The sequence below is a fragment of the Sardina pilchardus genome, chromosome 21, assembly GCF_963854185.1.
Source record: "Sardina pilchardus chromosome 21, fSarPil1.1, whole genome shotgun sequence".
Classification (NCBI taxonomy): domain Eukaryota; kingdom Metazoa; phylum Chordata; class Actinopteri; order Clupeiformes; family Clupeidae; genus Sardina; species Sardina pilchardus.
In genome coordinates, this window is record NC_085014.1 from 11635587 (window position 1) to 11660586 (window position 25000).

The following is a 25000-nucleotide window of genomic DNA, read 5'->3' on the forward strand; positions in this document are numbered from 1 at the left end:
GAGCAGCTCCAACGGCTCTGGGTAGAGGCGTGTTCAAGGCAGCGGAAAGAGTGTTGTTATTGGTTTAAACTCGGCAATCCGCTTTCTGACATCTACCAGTAGCAAACCGAGGCACTTAAAGGAGGCGGGTCAACCAGCGCTGGCAAGAAACCGTGTTAGCACAGGCTGTTGGTCAGACTAAAGTCTCGCAGAGCCTTTAGTCCAAGAGCATTAGCTCAAAATAAGGTCAAACCCGGAACAAATTAGTAACAAGCTGAATTTTTCAGGATATGTTCAGAATACCTTTAGGAATAACATACTAAAAGTCCCCGTGAATCCCCCTTGTGCTCTCTGAGATATTCAAGATGGCGTCCAAAATGGCCGCTATTTGGAGATTTTTCCACATCTCAGGCTTAAAACCTAATACAAATGCAATTAAAAGGTCAAAATATATGTTTTTTAGGGGAAGTAAGTCAAGTTCATCATTAGTTTCTTGAATGGAGACATTTCATAATAATACAGTTACCTCCATAAGTATTGGGAAACATGCTAAAGTTGACTGTATAAAATCGTCTTTTGGAAATTGATCTTAATGCCTTAAATGGAAAAAAATAGGATACATCCAACCTTTAAGGACATCAATTTTGTTTGTGAATAAGTATCATAATGGTTTTATTTCAGTTACAGTTTTTTACAATTCATTTGCTACTATTTTCAGAACCTTGATGTCATTTTTCACAACTCTAGACACAAAACTCACAACCAATGATCAAAATGCACATTTTTCAAAACTCTAACCCTTTTCTCAATTGCTTGGATACAATACACATACAACTTAGATAATTTGTTCATTCAACAAAACTCACCTGTTCAATATGATACAACTTAACATCAAAGCACTACTATTTCAAAAGGCAATTCACACATTACATTTCAAATGAGCGCCTATTCATTTCCTTACAATGATCTAACTATCAATTGATACAACTGCTCAAAATGATAAGTAACTGTTGCATTACTCTTATGCAGTTGTATGGAAACACGAAACAGACACACAATCTTCCATGTTTACTGCAAATCATGAAAGTTTCAAGATACTGTAACGAGATTCACTGTCACCAATTAGCGTGGAGCATGAACCAATTAGACTACAATATCCATGGATGTAGCCTAATATTTTATATCTTTATATTAAAAAAAGATATATATATGAAGAGTTCTTTTCCAAAACGCTATATCCACCATTTTAATACATTTTCACAAATCATTTTTTTTTATTTTGTTTTTCAAGTAATTTCAGTGAAACTGTATTGGATTATGTTTAGTTGATTTATCTTTACTAAATCAAAACAAAACATCTGCATTTTTATTGAAATTAAGTGAGATACACAATTAAATAACATGACTTTTTAATATTTTCAAAAATGGATTTATAGCGTTTTGGAAAAGAGCTCTTCATATATATTTTATATTTTACTGTATATTTTAATCAGGCTGTCTTTTCTTTTCTATTTCATAGCTAATTATTTTTACTTTAATTCAAATAAACCTATGTTGTGATTGTACTGTAGTGTTTTGCATCAATATATTACAAACTTTGATCAATGATTCCACTGTGTCTGTAGTATTCTCTCTACTACTGCAGTACTTTTACAGAGATGTGTTTACTGCACTGTTCCTGTAGTACCATAATGAAACCTGTATCACCTATTTTGTTCTACAATATCTAATGATTGTACGAACAATGACACAATGAAACTATCGGTTGCTTGTGTGCGGGTGATCTATAGTTATGTTTCAGTGGTATTTCACAGTAAATTTGTTTTTTGAACCAATGATTGTGCAATTGCAAGATTTCTTTGAAGATGTGAATGTACAATCCAATGTTTTGAACATTAGAGGGCCTGTGTTACAAGTGATAACCGTTTTGAGTTTTGTGTCTAGAGTTTTGAAAAATGATATCAAGGTTCTGAAAATAGTAGCAAAGTGATTGTAAAAAACTGTAAGCTATTAGCTGGTTTCATTCTCATTGAGCTCAATGCAATTCAAACCAGCTAATAGGCTAACTGAAATACAACCATGCTAATCTCTTGGTATGGTGAAGGCACACACACACACACACACACACACACACACACACACACACACACAGATGCACAGTACACACACACACACACACACACACTCACACACAGATGCACAGTACACACACACACACACCTACACACACCTTACACACACACACACACACACACACACAGATGCACAGTGCACACACACACACACACACACACACACACACCTACACACACCTTACACACACACACACACACACAGATGCACAGTGCACACACACACACACACACACACACACACACACACACAGATGCACAGTGCACACACACACACACACACACACCTTTGAGTAAGTTTTGTGAGACCACCGGAGCTGTGAAGTGAGTGTGTGTGTGATGTACTATAGCCTGTGTGTGTGTGTTTGTGTGTATGGGTGCGTTTATGTGTGCCTGTGTGTGTGTTTGCATGTGTGTATATGTGTGTATGTGCATGTTCTGTGTGTATTCTGTATGTGTTCTCTTTCTTCTCTCTCTCTCTGTGTCTGTGTGTGTTCTGTGTTGTCTGTGTGTATTCTGTGTGTGTTCTCTCTTTCTCTCTCTCTCTCTGTGTGTGCCTGTGTGTGTGTGTGTGTGTGTGCGTGCGTGCGTATGTGTGTGTGTGTGTGTGTGTGTGTGTGTGTGTGTGAGAGAGTGTGTGCCTGCGTATGTGTGTGTGCACTCGCGCGCATGTGTGTGTGTGTGTGTGTGTGATCTGATATTGGAGTGACAGTGACGGCAGAGAACACAGTGAACATATACACATAGAGACACATAAAACACACACACAAGCAGACACACACACACACACACACACTCATAGACAGAGAAGCACTCATACACAAAAGCAAACGCACATGCACACACTCATTTACATATATAAAAGTTGCAATAGGGGATGGAGTAGGCGATGGAAACAAAAGCGTGATTGATATTTGCGGAGAGAATGTGCAGGACTGAGCGGCGGTCATATTGTGTATCGCTTTGCGGTAGGCTACATCTAGTTTTCCAACATTCCTGTCACACCGGTGTGACGGTACACTCTATGAAAAAATGAGGAAATATCTTTCTGAATGAATAATGTATCGTAAATAAATAAATGTTTTCCTTAAAACACAGGGGTCATAAGTATTGGAACGCCTATGTTACAGTAACCCTATGTGTTAAAATTCCCATAGAGGCAGGACGATTTTTTATTCATTTATTCATTTGAAATAAATGGATCCATCCAGGACACTATGCACCCTGATAAAGAACCCTTGGCCTTTGGAATTAAAATAACCCCACATCATCACATACCCTTCACCACCAAGAGATAGCATGGCTTTATTTCAGTTAGCCTATTAGCTGGTTTGAATTGCATTGAGCTCAATGAGAATGAAACCAGCTAATAGGCTAACTGAAATAAAAACCATTATGATATTATTCACAGACAAAATTGATCTCCTTAAAGGTTGGATATTTCCTATTTTTTCCATTTAAGGCATTAAGATCAATTTCCAAAAGACGATTTTATACAGTCAACTTTAGCATGTGTTCCAATACTTATGGAGGTAACTGTATTATTATGAAATGTCTCCATTCAATAAACTAATGATGAAATTGACTTACTTGCCCTATAAAACATATATTTTGACCTTTTAATTGCATTTGTATTAGGTTTTAAGCCTGAGATGTGGAAATATCTCCAAATAGCGGGCATTTTGGACGCCATCTTGAATATCTCAGAGAGCACAAGGGGGATTCACGGGGACTTTTAGTATGTTATTCCTAAAGGTATTCTGAACATATCCTGAAAAATTCAGCTTGTTACTAATTTGTTCCGGGTTTGACCCTATTACTACTGGACTACTTTGAAAGTCGATGGTAATCAGGCTACGTGTTCTGAACATTTCTGTGTTCTGAGTAGCAGGTGTTATTTAATAACAGTTATTAGGACGAAGTGGAATTGGAGAACGAGTGTCCAAACGAATCAATTTAAAGTTTTGGGGAAACGTTTATCCCGTTAGTTAAACAAGCTTCAGATTATGATTTGTGTTTGTTTCCCATACTGTCTTGGCTGAGCATGTTCCTTAGATTCAAAAAGTCCTCCAGTTGTGGACTGATTTATTTTTAACAGTGACATCTATAGCTTGCAACTATCAGCCTGTACCGCTACACGACACGGCCAGGAAATCTTTTCAACTTCAGAACGTTTTCGCAAGTTCACGTCCTTAAAGTGACAGACACCTATTTAATCTCACATCGCCAATACAGTGAAGGCTGCCTATGACTTAAATTACCTAAAGTTAAACGTTTAGCTAATTAATCTTCTAATATTGATTACACACAAAATGCATATGCAATAGCAGATATATTGGGCCTACAATGTGTATTAGGTTATCTCACAGTCAGCAGGTAGCCTCTGTCACAGCGTGTGGAGGAAGAAACTGCACTAAAAGTTTTGTGGCTGGTAGAAAGATAATTTGGCCCTGTTTATACTGTAACATACACATCATGTGAATAGAATAGGCTACTGTTTCTGTATTCTCAATAAAAGGCAAATGATTTCTATTTTTCTAGATTTTTTAAACTTAATAGATATCATGTAAAAATCGAATCGAATCGAATCGAATCGTATCGGTGGGAATTCTAAATAATCGAAAAGAATCGAATCGCTGGCCTAGGAAATCGATATCGTATCGAATCGGCATGAAGGCTCCGATTTACACCCCTAATCTGCACTGTGAGCTGTACTGTTGCTCTGGCCCAAGCAATGCGTTTAGTTTGTACTGTAGTCTGTGGTCCCCTCTTAGACTGTACACTCTTAAAGTGAATGTGTTGAAAACAACACAACTTTGTGTTGTTTTTAGCACATCTCTGTGTCCAGATACTAGGGACCACACAGTTTATGTTGTTTCCTTTTTTTCAATTTGATTTGAAATCAACACAACTTGCTTTGAAAACAACACCACTTGCCTTGTTAGCACATCTCTGCGTCCAGATTGGGACAAAACATTTGTTTTAACAGTATATTAATTATACCGTGTTCCAGGTCATCAGCTGCTTACCTGCTAATCATAGTACTCTAATCACTCATAATCACTCTCAAAATGAATGTGTTCAAATAGGGACAACACAGTTTGTGTTGTTTCCAACACATTGCTTTTGTTATTTGTTACACAATATGTTGAAAATAACACAACTTGTGTTGTTGTTGTTTTTTTTTAGCATATCTCTGTGTTCAGATATGGACAACACAGTTTGTGTCGTTTCCAATACATTCGTTTTGAGAGTGTACTGTATGATCATGGGCTCCATTCCTGGGAAGCTCACACAGGCTTGTACTGAAACTGTATCTGTGCTGTAGTGCAGTGTATCTGTGTATCTGTTGCTTCAGATCAAAGTGCCAGAGGAGTGATGAAATGTGGAAATGTAATACTGGTCTGTTGTATGGTCTGTTGTGTTACATTGGTGTGATTCATGTTTTGCTCTCCATTCTGTTTCCCAGGTGGCGAACCAAGCAGAACCTCGACTACTGTTTCCTGATGATGTATGCCCAGTCAAAAGGGACGTACTATGTGCAGGTACGACATGCTCACACACACACACACACACACACACACACACACACACACACACATACCCACACACACAACCTCAACTGTTCTGCTTTCCAGAACATTCTTTGGGTCTTGGTCTGGGTCCAGTGTGTCTCAACTCACTCGACCATTAGCTCAGAAGCTGGAGTCCTGCTTTCTAAGCAGTATTTTGTGAGGCCAACACAAATCGAATTTGTTCCGGGTGTTTGAGACATTTTTAACAACATGTGGAAATGGGTAAGAGGGTTTTCTTTTTCATAGCTGTCAGTTTGTGTTCCGTGACTTTGATAGTTCATCACATGTACACTGCACGTGGGGTTAGTAGTGTTTGGGGAAATCTAGAAATTAGATTTGTGTATGCGTGCTCGTGCGCGCGTGCCTGTGTGTGTGTACCTGTGTGCGCATGCGTGTGTGTGACAGAATGTTTGTTTTTATGGAGGCCAAAAGGAGCTATGGTGCAGGATTCTTTGCCATGAAATGAACCTTGTGTTTCTGCACAGCGTCACAGCTGCAACACCTCTGACCGTCACTGACACTGGACACTAGAGGTGCTGTGAGCATCGCTGATGTCGTATCAGAATGTGTTGAAAACAGCACCACTTGCGTTGTTCTTAACACCTCTCTGCGTCCAGATAGGGACAACACAATTTGTGTTGTTTCCTTTTTTACACTACATTTGTTGAAAATAACACAAGTTAACAACACAACTTGCATTGTTTTTAACACATCTCTGTGTCCAGATAGGGAGAGCATATTCGTTTTCAGAGTGTGAGTGTTTTCGGTTTTGTGTTCATTTTAGGTTGTTTCTTTTTTTGTTCAAGCCATGCATTGTGCTTTTGATTAGTGTGTTAGCCAGTTTATAAGTGTGTGAGTCCAAGCATAGCACATTGGACAGTGATTTGGTCCAGGACATTGTGTGTGTGTGTGTGTGTGTGTGTGTGTGTGTGTTGTGAGTGGTGAGTGGTGAGGAATACTATGGGAGCTGTTTGCTGGACTTGTGTATGTCTGTCTGTCTAAAAGAGTTTGTTTCTGAGATTTAAACTGTGTTTTGACCAGTGGTGTGTGTGCCTGTGCACGTGTGTGTGTGTGTGTGTGTGTGTGTGTTTGTGTGTTTGTGTGTGTGTGTGTGTGTGTGTGTGTGACAGAGAGAGAGAGAGAGAGAGAGAGAGAGAGAGAGAGAGTGTGTGTGTGTGTGTGTGTGTGTTTTGACAGCTCTGGGTTGAGCCCCGAGCAGCTCTGGCGTCTGAAGACTCGGTGTAATTGCTTCCACGTTGTTTCCAGAGAGGAAGTGGAGGATGCTGTCTCTGTCAGCCGCATGCTAACTCGGCCCGCATCCCGGCGCAGCACCACTCACTTTCTCTATCTCCCATCTTCTGTCTTCTCTTCTCTCCATCACCGCCGCTCTGTTCTGTCTCCATCTCTCTCTCTCATTCTCTGTATCCCTTCTTTCTTTATCTCCCATCTTCTGTCTTCTCTCCATCACCGCCGCTCTGTTCTGTCTCCACCTCTCTCTCTGTCTCTTTCTCTGTATCCCTTCTTTCTCTATCTCCCATCCTCCGTCTGTCTGCTTCTCTCCATCACTGCTCTGTTCTGTCTCCATCTCTCTCTCTCTCTTTTTCTGTATCCCTTTTTTCTCTATCTCCTCTTTCTCTGTCTAGCACAAATTCTCTCTCTCCCTCGATCTTTCTGTCTCTGGTCTTCTTTTGTTTTTCTTTGTCTCTCTCTCTCTCACTCACTCTGTCACTCCTTTTCTCTCCATCTAATTTTCTTCTGTTTCTCTCTGTTTTGTGCTCTCTGTCACTACGTTCACACACTCCACGTCTCTTTTCTTCTGTGATCATATTTATGCTGTCTCTTTCTCTGTCTCGCCACTTCTCTCTGTCTTTCCCTTATCATACACACACACACACACACACACACACACACACACACGTCTGCTCTCTTCTGCTGCTGGAATGTGTGTACTGTATGACATGTTGGATTGAAGCTTACATGCAGCATCCGGGGTGTGTGTGTGTGTGTGTGTGTGTGTGTGTGTGTGTGTGTGTGTGTGTGTGTGTGTGTGTGTGTGTGTGTGTGTGTGTGTGTGTGTGTGTGTGTGTGTGTGTGTGTGTGTGTGTGTGTGTGTGTGTGTGTGTGTGTGGTAGCAGCTCTTCATGCTCAGCCTGTTCAAGAGGACAGATGCAGTTACAGTGTGATTGATGGATGTGGTATGTGTGCACATACGTGCGGGCAAACACACACACACACACACACACTAAGATGAACATTCCAATCAGCAATTACTTTCAAACATACACACAAACACCTGTCTCTGTTTCTCTCTTGCTAGTAAACACACAGAGAGATAGAGAGAGAGAGAAAGAGAGAGAGAAGAAATAGAATAGATGCAGCAATCAGCAAATGCACATACCTCCACCCCTGCTCATTGTCTGATCTGAATGGTGGAGTAAAGTGTGTTTACCGTAATGGCTACTGATTAGGTCATGTCCAACCATTGTTGGATCTGTTACAATGGAGGCCCCTTCACCACCATTCTAGCCAGGTCTGGACACGTCAGGTGCAGTACAGTCGAGAAGCGTCCACCTGCGTCCACCTAGTCCTGATATTATTGCATTACATTACATTTGGCTGACGCTTTTTAACCAAAGCGACGTACAACATGGTAAAAACATTTAAGCTTTTGAGAGCACTTCTAGCAACAAATTAAAGCAGAAGACCAACTAGTTACGGGCAAAAGATGGCTCTTGAGTAGCGAGACAGAGAGGGAGGTCAGTGGTACTGCACCTCTTGTGTTTGGTCAGTACAGTATATAGTCTTCCTCTGCACTCATCTTAGGAGTTAAAAGACATTCATCAGATGTAAAAGAATATAATGTCTGCAACACTGCCTTGAGCTCTCATATAGTGTTAAAAATAGATAAGAAATGGTTCAACCCTAGAAGAAGACCCCAGTAGGGTCGAAACATTGATTCTTTTTTTTTTTTTTTACATTAAAATATGGGAGCAAAGCAGTGTTGCAGACATTATTATTTTACTGAAGCAAGTGTAATTTGTCCTGTACCAACTCTTTTTGAACTTCATCAGCTGTCCCATGTGTTAACAGAAGGTCCTTCATTGGCAGTCAGGACAGTGTGTGTTAGCATTGCAGTCTTTTGAGAATGAGCTCCAACCTACTTCATGTTCTATCTATCCATTATTGGGTTTCATTGTTTAACTTTTTTTTCTCTCTCCACACTTCGCCCTGCTGTTTTGTTGTTCTGTGCCTTTCTTCAAGTACAAGTGAATTTACTGACTTGCTGATTTAATTTATTTGCTTGCTGATTTGTTCATGCTTCTTATTTCTCCTGAGTGAGCGTACTGGTGTGTGAAATTTGAGACACGATTGAGGCAGCGCTGCACCGCTGGGAGGGCATGATGGGATTTGTAGTTTTGAGGGGTGCCCTGTGTGCACCAGTGGGAGGGCATGATGGGATTTGTAGTTTTGAGGGGTGCCCTGTGTGCAGACCCGTGTTAGTATGCTGCGGGGTATGGCATGGATCAATACGCCCCTGTTTACAAGTGCAGTAGGTGAAGTCTGAGCTGGGAAAGACTACAAGCATTTGTATTTGTCTCGCTTGAGGAAAGTTGTGGCAGGCTTTTCTAGTTTGCACTGAAAAACAAATACAGTGTTTGCTGGTTTGCCAAGGTTGTCAAGGTTTTGATATTTATTTATTTGTTCATTAATCGCATTTCACTGACTTGAATTTTGACCAATTTTGATGTTCAATTGAGATGTTCTAAGAGCATTTTGGGATAGCAAGCATCTGATGTCGTTCTTTCATCACAAAAGAAATCAATGGGTTCTGAGGGCTCTGTGTTCTGTCTCCACTGATGTGTTTTTTTTTTCATCTCCAGTGCACTGTTCCCTCGCCATCACGCTCTTTATATTGCCCTTCTCTCGCTCTCCATGTCACTCTCTTTTTCCCGCTCTCTCTGACTCCATCCTTCTCATCCTCGGTATCTCTCTCGCTTTGTCTCTTTCCCCTCTCTTGCCCTCTCTCTCTCCCTCTTTCTCTATTTATATCCTCTCTGTCTCTGTGTCTCCTCATGTCTCTCCATTTTTCTTGGTCACACTTTTAAACTTTTTATGCCGCTTTCCTCTCCTGTCTCTCTCTCTCTCTCCCTCTCTCTCTCTTCCCCTCTCTCTCTTTCTTTCTTCCCCGACTCTCTGTGGCCTTTTATCTCTCCCCGTTTCTCCCTCGATATTTTGCTCTCTATTTCCATATATTTGCCTCCCTCTCCCTCTCTCTCTCTCTCTCTCTCTCCCTCTCACTCTACCCTCTCCCACACACACTCTTTCTCTGCATCTCTCTCTCTCTGAATATTCCTGGGGTGACCTAGGCGTAATGCGTGAGCCTGCGCTTGTCTTTAAACCCATTATCTCATTAGACTGTCACCGCGCCACAGATTCAGGGGAGCGCAGCCAGAGTGACAAATATGACTATAATTGTCGGCGTGGCAACGATGGACCTACGGTCCGCAGTGCAGTGGGCATAATTGCTTGGTAGACTGTGCTTAATTGTATCTGGTGGTTTAATTAAATAGTGCGAGCGGTGGCCTTGAAAGCGAATTGGGCAGACAATGGAGAGGATCTCTCCGTGGACTTGGGTGAACTTTCACAGAGTCCAACTCTTCTTTTATCATCACCCATGTTTGCTTCATAGGAATGGTGGGTGGGTTACACTCAAATGTACTATCTGTGTCGTTGTAATTGTGTTATGTTTGTGTTCATGATGCTCTGCTTCTCCATGAATTGTTCCTAATCGTATGCTTCTTTTTCTGCTTCTCTCTTTCTCTCTCTTCCTATGCCTGTTTCTCTCTCTTTTTATATCTTCCTATGTCTGTCTCTCTCTCTCTTTCTGTGTTTGTCTCTTTCTCTTATTTCTCCTCCTTGATTTTTCCCTCTCTGTTTTTCTCCTTCTGTTTAATTCCTTTGTGTTGGTCTCTCTGTCTCTCCATTTCTGTCCCATATTCTCTCTCTCTTTCTCTCTCTCTCTCTCTCTCTCTCTCTCTGTCTCTCTCTCTCTCTCCCTCTGTCTTCCCACTCCAGCTGGAGGATGACATAGTGGCTCGTCCAAACTACTTCACCACCATGAAGAACTTCGCCCTGCAGCAGCCGTCGGAGGAGTGGATGATTTTGGAATTCTCACAGCTGGGCTTCATCGGTTAGAACGCCACCACTTCTGTCTGTCTCTCTCTAAAACGCACACACACTCTATCTTTCTCTCTCTTTCTCTCTCACACACACACACACACACACACACACACACACACACAATCATACACATTATGCATTTAACCACACATTCACAGCTTCACATATACACACATACACAGACATAACACATTTAACATTCATTCTCTCACACACACACATAGGCACTCACATACACACACACACACACACACACACACACATAACACATTTATACTCACACACACACACACACACACACACACACACACACGCACACACACACAGCCATTGCCGCCCCACTCCCTGTGCGGGTTGTGTTTCAATAGAGTGGGTCTGCCATAGCTGTGGCTAAGGGAGGACCGCGGTGCCGGTGTTCTGGAGACACACTATACAGAACCTGCGTAACGCTCCTACCGTTAGCAAACACCGTAACCATGGACACCACAGGCTCAAGACCGGCCAGACCATATAGCAGCATAAAGGGTTTTTTTGACCAGTCGAAACATTGAACCTGGTTCAAACATTTGAATGTATATCTGATAGGGAAAAGCTAATGGGTTAAATGCTCGGGGTGTGTGTGTGTGTGTGTGTGTGTGTGTGTGTGTGTGTGTGTGTGTGTGTGTGTTGGGGGGGTGATGGGTTCAGTGCCTCCAAATCTCCAAATGCATCCAGCTGAGTCTGGAGCAGGTTAAAGGCGCCTCTGTCTTTGATCGTGTCTTTGGCCCCACTAAAGCCGCATGCATTAGGTCCTCCCCATTTCACAGCAGGCTGCAGTTCCCCTTCATCAACCGTCTCTTTAAAACCCTTTTATTTGAACCACTACGGATGAGAGAGTCCGCTTAAACACCAGGAGCCAGTTTAAATATGCAAACATCTTGCTTAAAGGTGGAGGATTTTTCCTCTCTCTCTCTCTTTTTTCCGATGTTTTAAGGGTACATAAATGTCAGGCCAGAAGAGCTTTGGGACATAACTGTTCCCTCCAGTCGCTTTAAAGCATATTCCACTTCTTTTCCCTTAAAAGGGGCTCTACATTCTTAACTTAATTAAATTAAGCTTACATCAAAGCACATCTGTGTCTTTCTTTTTCCTCCTCCCTGAAAGTGGAGGAACGTCAGCTGTGAGAAAGCAGAGGCCTGATATGCGGTATGATAAGCAGGCCGATGGCACTGATGATGGTGATGGGCCCTGGCGCCCGGTACCCTCTGTCCTGGGTGCTGTCTGTGTGGCTGTGTGCTGTGGGTACTACGGACCCGGTGGATGGGAAGAGGGGGGGTTTACTGCAGCCAGAGGAAACAGAGCTGAATCTGATACTTCAGCTGGAGATGAATGGATGCATACACACACACACACATACCCACGCACGTGTGCGCGTGCGCGCACACACACACACACACTCACACACACATATGCATGCATGCACGCACAAAGGCACACGCATACAGACACACTCATAGACACAAGCAAACACATGCACAGACACATGCATAGACACATGCGAAGAGGCACACACATACACACTTATTAGGAGAGGGGTGATGCAGAACACGTGTGTTTTAGGTGACAGGTTGTGTGGGTGTGTGTATGTGTTCATGTGTTTGTTTGTGCACAGTAGTGTGTGTGTGTGTGTATGTATGTGTATGCTTATGTGTGTGTTTGTGCACACGAGTGTGTGTGTGTGTGTACGTGTACGTGTGTGTGCTTACGTGTGTGTTTGTGCCCGCTAGTGTGTGTGTTTTGAGCAGCCTGTGCACATTGTGCAGGTTTCTCTTCTCTTACCCAGAGCCAAAAGGCGTTCTGACAGCCAGAGCAGAGAGGCGTTCCAAAGCAAACAGGAGAGGGGCAGCAAAGGGCTCAGGTCACGTGCTGGCATCTCTCCTCTCCTCCTCCTCTCCTCCTCTCCTCCTCTCTTCCTCTCCTCCTCTCCTCTCCTCTCCTCTCTTCCTCTCCTCCTCTCCTCTTCCTCTCCTCCTCTCCTCTCCTCTTCCTCTCCCCCTCTCCTCTCCTCTCCTCCTCTCCTCCTCTCCTCCTCTCCTCTCCTCTCCTCCTCTCCTCTCTTCCTTCCTCTCCTCTTCCTCTCCTCCTCTCATCTCCTCCTTTCCTCTTCTCTCCTCCTCTCTTCCCCTCTCCTCCTCTCCTCCTCTCCTCTCCTCCTGTCCTCTCCTTTCCTCTTTTTCTTGTCTTCTCTTCACCTCTCCTCTTCTGTCCTCTTTTTCTTCTCCTCTTCTCATTCCTTCCCCTCTCCTCTCCTCTCCACTCACTCTATCGTTTCTTATCTTCTTCTCTCCTCTCTACTCCTCCCCTCTCTTCTCCTCTCCTCCCCTCTCCTTTCTTCTCCTCCCCTCTCTCCTCCCATCTTCTCTCCTCTTCTCTCCTTTCCTCCTCTCTCTTCTCCATTTTCTGCACCCGGGGCTTTAAATGTGTGTGTGTGTGTGTGTGTGTGTGTGTGTGTATGAAATCCATTTCCTACAGTCACCCATGACTGAAACCAGCTCAGAGATGCTTATTGTTGGCAGTGGGATCTAGAGGGGAAAAAACACCCCTCCCCATCCCATCTCTGCTGCCGGAGGCGAAACACACACACACACACACACACACACACACACACACACACACACACATACGCACGCACGCACGTCAGAGGCCTGTCAGCTGATCCTGGCGCTGTGGTGATGGTGGTTTCATCTGAGCGTCACGCCCGCCCCGATCATTGGTGCGGCGCTCGATACGATTGGCTGGCCGGATTTCTGTTTTCCCGCTGACCTTTCCATGTTTTGGACACACAGCCATCGCAGCAGCGTCCACCGACCAAACCGGCACGGCACGGCACGGCACGCGAGCCAGCCAGCCGACGGCCAGCCTGCACTTAACTCTGCTTTCCCTTTCTCTCCGTGTGGAAACAAGAGATCGTACGGGCCGTATGAAGCTCCGTGGCCCTATTTACCGTAAAGAGGCCGTCTGTCAAATAGAGTTCCGCATCGCTGGAAACCGCCGTAAAGCTGACAGACAGCCGGCGGACCCGTCAGCAGAGAGGCTTCTGAGTTCTGACGACCTCAGGGGTTCCGTAGTGGAGGCAGAAGGACCCGCAGCGGTTCTAGAGTGCGGCTTGTTTTCGGCGAGTTGCGAGAGCGCTGCCCTGCTGCCCCGCTGCCCTCGCCTCTGTCAATCAGGCCGGCGTTATCGGGCCCCGGCGGACTCGGGAGTGGGCTGGAGAGAGGTGCCTGGTGGGTAATTTCCAGAGGCGTGGAGAGAGAGCAGAGAGAGAGAGAGAGAGAGAGGAGAGGAGAGAGAGAGAGGAGAGAGAGAGCAGAGAGAGAGAGAGAGAGAGAGAGAGCAGGGGTCCGTGCGCGCGGAGGCTGAGACCCGTAATGGCCGTGTTTGCTCTCCGGCTCCGGCCCGGGGCCACAGGGGGAAGACAAACGACTCATTAGTGGAGCCGCGACCGCACCGTCTCCAAAACCTGACCCCTTCACCCCCACACTGATATCACCCCGAGAGAGAGGGAGAAGGAGGGGAGGAGCAGACAGAGAGAGGGAAGAGAGAGAGAGAGAGGAAGAAACCGATCGAGAAAGGGGGAGAGAGAAACAGATAGAGAGAGGGGACAAAGAAAGAAAGAAACAGATGGGGAGAGGGAGAGAGAGAGGGAGAAACAGATAGAGAGAAGGGAGAGGGAGAGAGACAGGGAGAAACAGATAGAGAGAGGGGGAGAAACAGATAGATAGAGAGAGGGAGAGAGAGAAACAGATAGAGAGAGGGGAGAGGGAGAGGGGAGAGAGGAAGGATGAGGGAGTGGGGAGCAGCCAAAGTTGCATTTATATATGATGGACAGACAGAGAGAGAGAGAGAGAAGGGGAGGAAGTAATGAAATAGAAAGGGGGTTGAGAGTACTGAAATAAGTGAAGGAGGGCATTAGAGAGGAAGAGGGATGTCTGAGAGATAGTGTGTGTGTGTGTGTGTGTGTGTGTGTGTGAGAGAGAGAGAGAGAGAGATATGGGAGAGTGGACTGCAGCTCACACTTAAATGCCTTGGCAGACTGTACCGTTTATACAGCACACACACACACACACACACACACACACACACACACACACACACACACACACGCACGCACGCACGCACGCACGCATGGTTCCAAACTCCCGCTAACGTACACACACGCATGCATGCAGGGAAGACTGTCTCCACCATCTGGTGTCGTGCTCCTGTAAGAATGCAGAATACCCTGCCCCACTTCTACCCATTGCTCTCCTGTTCCACCCATTCTCTCTCTCTCTCTCTCTCTCTCTCTCTCTCTCTCTCTCTCTCTCTCTCACACACACACACACTCTCATACACACACTCACACACATACAGGTCTCTGCTCGGTCCTCTTTGCTTAATAGGTCCCAGAGGTGTGCCATGGGTGCACTTTAAACAAGATTGATGTCCACATTCAACTGCCTCTCCATAGGATCCCCATGCCTCAACACTGACCTGTGTAATAGTGTGTGTGTGTGTGTGTGTGTGTGTGTGTGTGTGTCTGTGTGTGTCTGTTGGTATCTGTTGGTGTGTGTGTGTGTGTGTGTGTGTGTGTGTGTGTGTGTGTGTGTGCATGTGTGCATACGTGTGTGCGTGTGTGTCTGTGTCTGTGTGTCTGTGTGTGTCTGTTGGTATTTTGTGTGTGTGTTTGTGTATCTGTACATTTTTACATGTGTGTATCAGTACATCTGCACATGTGTGTGTGTGAGAGTTGTGTGTGTGTGTTGGTGTGTGTGTGTGTGTGTCTGCATATGAGGGGATGCTGAGATGAGGCTATGCTGAGCGACGCCATAGGAGCCTAATTCTCCCATTACGCCTCTCTCATGGGACAACCGGATGTAGGCAGCGCCATCTCTCTCTCCTCCCTCCATCTCTCTCCATCTATCCCTTCCTCCCTTCCTATCTCCCATCTTCTCTTCCTGTATGTCTTCCCCCTTCACCCTTCTCCCTCCCTCTCTCTCCCTCTCTCTCTCTCTCTCCCTCCCTCTCTCTCTTTACCCCCAATCCCTCAGAAAAGCAGTGGAGCGTGTGGAATCAGCCCGTCCGTTGGCTGTAAGGTTAGCATGGTGTGCGGCTAGCATGGCGTGTGCTAGCTGGTGAGGTCCAGGCTGAAGGGAGAGCTGTGCTGTGCTCTGCTGCTCTCTGTAGCGCTCTGCCTGGCTGATGGTGGTTCAACCCCCCCCACCCCCCCCCCCCCCTCACTGTTAATTGGAGCAGGACTGGACTGACAGGCATAGACTGGGCGAGCACACACATCAGTCACACACACACACACACACACACACACACACATACTCATATACAGACACACACACACACACACACACACACACACACACACACACACACTCATATACAGACACAGACACACACTCACACACACACATACATTCTGCACAGATACAAATGCTGTTTACACATACACATTCTATTTGTCTGTGTGCCCAACCCAATCTTAGCTGCTCTGCCTTCAGCCTTAGGGGAATGGACTTCCATGGAGTGTGTGTGTGTGTGTGTGTGTGTGTGTGTGTGTGTGTTTGAGTTTGTTCTTTACGCAAACTGTGTCCTTTACAGAAACACACTCTCATTCTGCACACAGACACAAGCATTGTCATAAACATTTAATTTGTTTGTGTGTTTGTTTTTTACATAAACACACACTCTCTCACACACACACATACAGTACACACACACACACACACACACACACACACACACACACACACACAAATGTGCACATATTTCAAAAGAATTTTCACAGTTACGCTGCATAGGCATGGAAGATGCACACAGACACACACACACACACACACACACACACACACCTAAATACTGATACCACCAAGCGGGCTCTTTCATATGCAGCCAGGCGTGGAGGATGCTGGGAAGATGCTGTGTGTGCGCGCTCGTCAGACCCATTGGTTACGGAGGGACTAGCGTGTCAATCTGCCTCTCTCAGATCCTCCGCCATCGAGAAGGGAGGAGGAAGAGGAGGAGGTGGAGAAAGAGGAGGAGGAGAAGGGGAGGAGGAGAAGGGGAGACCCATACAGTTATAAACAGTCCAGTCCTACGCCAACACTTACTCCGAGTACATAACAAACACCTGCCCCAGTTACTAACCTAGTTAGTGCTTCACCAGAGCCTGTGTGTGTGTGTGTGTGTGTGCGTGTGCGTGTGCGTGTGCGTGTGCGAGCCTCCAATACGTATTACGTTCAAAGTTTGGATAATTACTTTCAGATTAATCCCGAATCATGGGAGACCTCAATGCGTGTTTGTTTGTTTGTGTGGGATGTGTATGTTTGTGTGTGTGTGTGTGTGTGTGTGTGTGTGTGTGTGTGTGTGGGTGTGTGCATGCCTGCGTTGTGGGCAGGAGGGATCGTGGGAATAGGAGTGGGCCTTATATAACATAGCTTGATATGATTATGATAATGATCGCAGACTTGCTAATGATATTTCCGTCTCTGAGGAGAAGTTGCGTTGTGCTAAATGCTTAATCCCCTCATAGCCAGCTTTAGAGAACACTAAAGGAACTGCTCCCATGCCATCCCCTCTGAAGGGTTTGTGTGTGTGTGTGTGTGTCTGTGTGTGTGTGTGTGTGTGTGTGTGTGTGTGTGTGGCAAAGGGTGAGAGCGAAGGAGCTCATTCCAGATGGCTCAGTAACCTCTTTAAAATATCCATCCACATTTATTAGTGTTCTCTACCTAACGAGAACAATGGGCTCCCATTACATTGCATCTGTGTGTGTGTGTGTGTGTGTGTGTGTAAGAGAGAGAGAGAAAGAGAGATAGAGATAGAGAGAGAGAGAGAGAGAGAGGGAAACTAATTAAAGTGCAAGCAGAGGATAATGGTGCCGGTAAGTGTGCTAATTTAGACAGCGTATAAAGTAGGAATGTTCTGGAAGAGCATATAGAGTTGAACAGAAGGACATTTGTACAGCACAGGGAGCAGAACCCAAACCAAGATAGCAGCAGCAGAAGAAGAAGAAGTAGCATAAGAAAAGAGACATGGGAGCATAGCGGCGCGCGCAGACGAGAGAGAGAGAGAAAGAGGGAGAGAGAGGGACAGAGAGAAAGAGAGAGAGAGAGAGAGAGAGAGACAGAGAGAGATGGATAACAGATTGGCTCTGACTTTGGTGGAACTGGCAGGTCGGTGGGAGAGTGCCGCTGATGGACCAGGTAATGGAAACAAGAATAGAACAGCTGGGAGAGGGAGCGAGAGAAGACAGATGGAGAGATGGCTGGTTAGATAGGTGGATAGATAGATAGATAGATGGAGAGATGGAAGAAAAGAAAAAAGAAAAGGCAGACAAAGACAGAGATAGCTAGATAGAGAGAGGGAGTGGGGAGGGGAGGGGCGAGAGGGAAACATGGACATTTTCAGAGACAGCGGTTCAAATAAAAACATGAAAAATGGACCGCTATCTTTCTCAATGCACAGCATCGGCGAGATGGCTTTTCTCCGGGCCCCTGCGTCAGTCCACTGGAACCGGTCCGAAACGTTATCGACCGCGTCGCTAACGAGACCGTTACGCCACCAGACTCGGCGAGAGCGGATCAAGTGCCCCTCTCTCGCTCAACGAGGCCAATTAGAATCTTCTCGCCGCGGCCTCAAGCGGACAATTCTCTGTACGTGGGACAGGGCGCCGTGCTGGAATCATCACATCTTAATTAGCTCTTTGCTCAACCAGTCGCTCCTATCGACACCTCCACCTGATTAATGAACTCAGACAACACCTGCTTGGAACTTTTACCGCCAGGTTAAAGCCTTCATTTGTGTTCCGTAAAAAAAGGCCGAAAAACAACGCTTATCATTTAACCACGCGGTGGTTGTTGTTATTTACCTTGATAATAAAATTAGTAAGCAGAAATGCCTCAAAAGCTGCAAAAAACGGCATCCTGTCAGATTGTGCCTGAAGTGAGTTTTATTTACATACTATTTGTAGTACTGTAAAATTAAGAGATGCTAATGTCTACATGAAGATTATACAGGGGGCTTGTAAAAGTGCTTGTAGTAATAGATTAGTAATACGTATTTAATAGATTAATGATGGCCTTTGAAGTGAGCTTTAATGATGCAGCATGAGGATATAGGGAGGGTGAGTGAGAAAACCGCAAGGAGAAATGAGAGAGAGAGAGAGAGAGTGTGTGTGAGAGAGAGTGAGAGAGAGAGAGTGAGACTGGGCTGTCATTTGTTGGCAGTGGTCCCTGAATGTGTTATGAATATTGATGGAAATGTTTCAGGAAAATGGGTACAGTGCTTTGTTGCTTCTCCAGTGCTTGCTGTGTCTGTGTGTGTGTGTGTGTGTTTGTGTGTGTGAGTGTTTTTCGAGGGAATGAAGGATACGGGTTCTGTCCTCACAGCAGGAGTGTGAAGGTGAACAAGCACGCACTAAAATACTTGTTTTTGTTGTGTTTGTTGGTGTGTGTGTGTGCGTGTGTGTGTGTGTGTGTGTGTGCGTGCGTTTGTGCGGGCATGTGTGTGTGTGTGTGTGTGTGTGTGTGTGTGTGTGTGTGTGTGTGTGTGTGTGTGTGTGTGTGTGTGTGCTTTTGTGTAAAAGCTGAGATGTGTCAGATCAAGAAAGAGTAGAGAGTGGCACAGTCACAGCAGGTCACCGCCACCTCTGAATCAGTCAGAGACTTCTTCTTCTCCTCCTTCTTCCTCTTCTTCTTCTTCTTCTTCTTCTTCTTCTTCTTCTTCTTCTCCTCCTTCTTCTTCTTAAAGGAGTGCAGCGTCCATTACAGGGGGTGGGCAGCGGGGGGTGGCAGCGGTGGCAGCGTTGGCGACGCCGCTGAAAAGCGAGCGAGCGAGTTGCGAGGAGTCGATTTTCTGCTCTCTGCTTTCATATGGCACTTTAAACGCGCGGCGAATCACAAGCTGCTGCTGAGGGGACAAAGAACGGGAGCTCGCCAGGGTCACACACTCATTTCTCATGCAGCGCACACTGGGCACCTAACTGATTTGTGTGTGTGTGTGTGTTTGTGTGTGTGTGTGTGTGTGTTTGTGTGTGTGTGTGTGTGTGTGTGTGTGTGTGTGTGTGTGTGTGTGTGTGTGTGTGTTTCTGCATGTGCATCTGCATGTGCATAAACATGTTTTTGTTTGAGTGTCTGAATATGTCTGAATGCAATTTTGCATGCATATACATAGGAGTGTATATATATACATATATATATATAGACATATAATTGTGTGTGTGTGTGTGTGTGTGTGTGTGTGTGTGACCAACCTGCATCTGTAATTTGTGTACCGTGTACCGTGCGTAAGTGGTCATAGAAAGCTAAAGTGCATTGCTGCAGAACTTTGCCATTAAGTTGCCTGTCAGAAGCTTTCAGTTCCTTAGCTGCACAGAGGTGCCTGAGATGCTGAGTTTAACACAGCAGTGTGGATTTTCACATGTGTGCTTGAATTTGTGCATGTACTGTGTGTGTGTGTGTGTGTGTGTGTGTGTGTGTGTGTGAATTTGCATCTGTGTGTGTGTGTTTTTGCATCTGTTTTTGCATCTGTGTGTGTGTGTATTTCCGTGTTTGTGTGTGGTGGCACGGATGTGCGCTGTTCCGTGTGTGTGTTCTGTGTTGGTGTGTATGAGAATCTCTATATATGCATCTGTGCCTCACATTATATGTGTATTTGCATCTGTGTGTGTGTGTGTGTGTGTATGTGTGTATTTCCGTGTTTGTGTGTGGTGGCATGGATGTGCGCTGTTCCGTGTGTGTGTCATGCATCTGTGCCTCACATTATGTGTGTGTGTGGTTGCTCGTCGTCTACCTTCGGTGTGACTGCTGATAGATTAATTGGGACAAAGACAGTAAGTGAGTTATCCCCAACGCGTGTGTGCACCCTACTGTATGTCTGTGAATCTGATGTATAATACATAGACTCCTGCACTCCCGAGTTCTTTGCCGCATTACAGAAACATGAAGATGGCCTTATTCCATTACACACTTTTTAGCCCGAGGACGAATGTTTCATTCTGTTTCTTCTCAGAACCAACAACCTCTCCGATTGAACCCCCCCCCCCCCCCCCCCCCCAAAAAAAGGAGGAAACTTGTCTTAATGGGAAGTCATGCTGTTGTCTAGATTTTTCTTCTCCGTGTTCTTGCGGAGACTGAAATGATGTGATTTAATTAAAAACTCTCACTTGCTCGCTCTGCCTCTCTCTGATGGGGATGAAAGTGGAGAGTAATTTTTCATTTGACCTCCGCTACATTCATGGTGGCTGTCATGCCTGTAGAACTGGTTATGGAACCGAAATGAGTTTGGGTGCCTTGGGTGGTGCCCGTTTTATTTTGTTTTTCTTTTTTCTCTTTCTCGACTCGGTGAAATATATTTCACCGCCCGCCCGCCCGCCCACCCCTTCCTCCCTCCCCTCATTTTCGTTTCATTCTCAGTGCGAGCCTTTTTTGACGGCTGGCTTAGATGGGAGATAAGCAAATAAATTAAGCTCAATGAAAGAGTGTGCGTGCACAGACATGCCTGTGCTTTTGTGTGTGTGTGCTTTTGTACGTGTGTGTGTGTGTGTGTGTGTGTGTGTGTGTGTGTGTGTGTGCAAAAACTTTGCTGGCATATTTGATTCTCCTGCCGATATGCAGCTCATGTCCATGATTAACTGGTCTTGCTGTGTTTGTGCAAAGGTGCAATAAGAAAAGCTCAGGTGGAGTGTGTCTGTGTGTCTGTGTGTGAGCCAGCCAGTGCAATTTGCGGTGTGTGATTATTTTAGCTGTTTCGATTAGCTTTGCTTTGTAACTTGTGTCTCTTATGCCCAAATCGGTCTCTGTCTCTCCAAATCTGTTTCACCAAAGTCCTTACTGCGCCAGTCATTCCACATAACAATTATATTACCGCAAGCCTCTCATCTCTCCTGGCATATGTGTAATGGTCTCATAGCTCACACTCCTGTATGTTGTGTTTCTTAGGCTCACCTCTCTTGGCATATGTGGCTTGGTAATGGTCACATAGCTCACATTACTGTGTGTTGTGTTTCTTAGGTAAGATGTTCAAGTCCATTGACCTGTCGCTGATCGTGGAGTTCATGCTGATGTTCTACAAGGACAAGCCCATCGACTGGCTGCTGGACCACATCATGTGGGTGAAGGTGTGCAACCCGGAGAAGGACGCGGTGAGTGGACGGACCTGCCTCTCTCTCTCTCTCTCTCTCTCTCTCTCTCTTTCTGTCTGTCTCTCTCTCTCTCTCCCTCTCTCTTTCTGTCCGTCTGGCTCTCTCTCTCCCTCTCCCTCTCTCTTTTTGTCTGGATTGGGGTTGAGTGACTACTTTGTAGGGTTTTAATGTGTTTTTGATCAGGGGATGGTTCAATAAAAGGGTTTTTAAAAGTCAAAAGTCTCTGTCTCTGTCTGTCTCTCTTTTCTCTCTATCTTTCTCTTTCTCTCTCTCCACACTATCTCTCTCTGCCCTCTCTCTGTCTCTCTTTCCACTATCTCTATTTCTCTCTCTGTCTCTGTCTGTCTCTCTTTTCTCTCTATCTTTCTCTTTCTCTGTCTCCACACTATCTTTCTCACTCTGTCTCTCTGCCTGTCTCTCTCTTTGCTCTCTCTCTCCACTATCTCTCTTTCTCCCTGTCTCTCTTTGCTCTCTATCTTTCTCTCTCTCTCTATCTTTCTCTCTCTCCCTCTCGCTGTTTCTCTCTGTCACTTTTATTGAAAGTGCTTTTTTGGCATGACAAATATGCACTTCTATTGCCAAGGCAGTCATTACATGTAGGACTACCATTCTGAACATACAGTATATAAACACACATATCAATAGATGCAAGACAGCAATTGTCTGTGTACAGCGTGCTGTTAGCCGTCCTTCAGAAATAAACATGTGGTAGGACTTAAGAATACTGTGTGTAGTCCTGGATCGTGTCACGTTTTGAAGGATGGATTGCTGCTGACATCAATCCTGACGTTGTAACTTATCCATATCCCTCCAGACACACACACACACACACACACACACATACACACACACACACACAAAGAATTATGAGAAACCATTAGCAAGTCTCTGGTCATTGTCATAATCCTGTCTAACCGTGTTATTTGTACGGTGTGTTTGGCTTCCAGAAACACTGTGACCGGCAGAAGGCCAACCTGAGGATCCGCTTCAAGCCCTCTCTCTTCCAGCATGTGGGGACACACTCCTCCCTGGCCGGAAAGATCCAGAAACTGAAGGTGAGGTTCTGGGAAGGCTGTGTCCACATGCTGCCGGGTAGTTTCAAATACAGAGATTTTTTTTGTTAATCTTTCAGCCTTACTTCTACACGCAAACATAATTTTCGGTCACTAAAAACAGTTATTCTCTTAAATGAAAACTCCAGCCTATTGGCTTCAAGGACTCCTGTTAGTTTCTCAAAGTCAAACAGAGAGTGTGTGTCTGTGTGGGAATTTACAGTGTGGGAATTTTCGATGGATAAAACCTGACGAGTGAGTTCTGTAATAGATACATGAGAATCATTAGGAAGACATGTATGTTTTTATTTTGCATGCCCTGTTAGGCAAAGATTATTGTTAGTTCATTTATTTGTTTGTTGGTTGTTTTATCTATGCATTGGAGAGTGGTGGCAGTAAGGCTGTTCTCAGTCGAAGTCTCATTGACCTATGCTATCATGGCCCAGTGATTGTCTAATTAAGGGACATGTTGTCCAATAGTCTTCCCCTCTGTTGCTTACTATTGCACTTTTTGTTTTCCTGTTTTATTCTGTGCCCCTAGCTCATTGGTCACTCTTCCCAGCTTCCCATTGGTCCTCAGAATCGTACATCCTGTTGTACTCCATTCTGAGTTTGTGTTTGATTCTACACTCTGTGTTGTGATGGCCCGATCTACTTCCTGTATTTTTTTTTAAGTCGACTGAAATACTATCAGCAATCATACATTCTGTTATGCCTCCAGGGGTGTTTCACTTTTATCATCAATTTAGTCACAGTTCACTATTATGTAACCGCCTCTCGAATGACTGTTTTTCTTACACTGACGGCTGATCATCTTGCACCCGTTCAAAGATGAACACCCCTAGTTATGAAACAGGTGCTGATCATCGTTCATAAAATGCTGTTATCCTTGCTGTTTAGCTGGTCCCATACAAGCTACTTATTAGCAACTGTTTAGCTGGTTCCAACAACAACTATTTAACAAGTGTTTCAGCCTTAGATATAGACTGAACACCCTTCTAAGTACAGCTAGAAGTCTTCCAACAAAAACATTGGTAAAAGGAATCTAAGTTAAAGGTAGAGAGATGCTGCTAAACTGGAGAAAGTCTAGAGAGAGAGAGGGAGAGAGAGAGAGAGAGAGAGAGAGAGATGACTATTTACATTCATGATGTATGGTGGTTTGTTGCCATGTCAACCTTTTTCCCAGCTATTTCTTCATATTATTTCTATAAGTCATTTTGTATGTTATAATTAGACAGATTAAACACACTACACTCTCCATGCACTGCAGCTGCAACGGTCTAATGAAATTCACCAGCAAAGTGGTGATTTGCAGCCATCTTGTCTTTGATCACAGCGGGCGTTTGGTGAAGTCGCTAATTGACTGCTGTCGAGACGATTTTAGATCACTCCTCAGTTAACATTAGCAGATGCTTTTCAAATGAGTATGCATGACACTTGTATTTTTGTTGTATTTCAGAAAAGTCCTTTTGCTAAGGACAGCAGTACCGGTTTTATCTTAAGTGTAATATTTCCACACACTTGACTTACAATTTGTGTTGCTACTATAATTGAATTAGAATGGTCTTCACCTGTTTTTCTGCTGAGGTTTCCATGTTGTTAGTAACAATCACATGAGCGTGGACAAGTTGACTAGTCGGTGCAACCCTTGCAACCCTTCCTGCGTCATGATCGCTGATTCTACTTCCTGCGTACCGGAATTTCCTGACTATTAGTCACGGCTTATACATTTATTTAGAAACATTTCTTCAGCTATGAGGTTAATACAGGGGGCTGTTAATATGGTGTTAGTATGGTTTTGTTTCTTTAACTTGCATGAAACACTGTCCTGTGGCTTATACACAAATGCGGCTTATATACGGAAAATTACTGTAATCACGATGGCCTGTTCTCCCCCCCCCAGGACAAGGA

General features: G+C 44.7%; 1 protein-coding gene across 1 annotated transcript in view; it reads left to right on the plus strand.

Annotated features, from left to right (window-relative positions):
- mgat4b (alpha-1,3-mannosyl-glycoprotein 4-beta-N-acetylglucosaminyltransferase B) overlaps window positions 1-25000 on the plus strand; it is a 129791-nt gene that overhangs the window by 96164 nt on the left and 8627 nt on the right. The window contains exons 7-11 of the mRNA XM_062524361.1: window positions 5581-5656; window positions 10763-10877; window positions 21907-22037; window positions 22985-23092; window positions 24993-25000. The exon at window positions 24993-25000 is cut by the window's right edge and continues 186 nt beyond it. Of these exons, the coding sequence (XP_062380345.1) occupies window positions 5581-5656; window positions 10763-10877; window positions 21907-22037; window positions 22985-23092; window positions 24993-25000 (438 nt within the window). The remainder of the gene's footprint in view (window positions 1-5580; window positions 5657-10762; window positions 10878-21906; window positions 22038-22984; window positions 23093-24992) is intronic.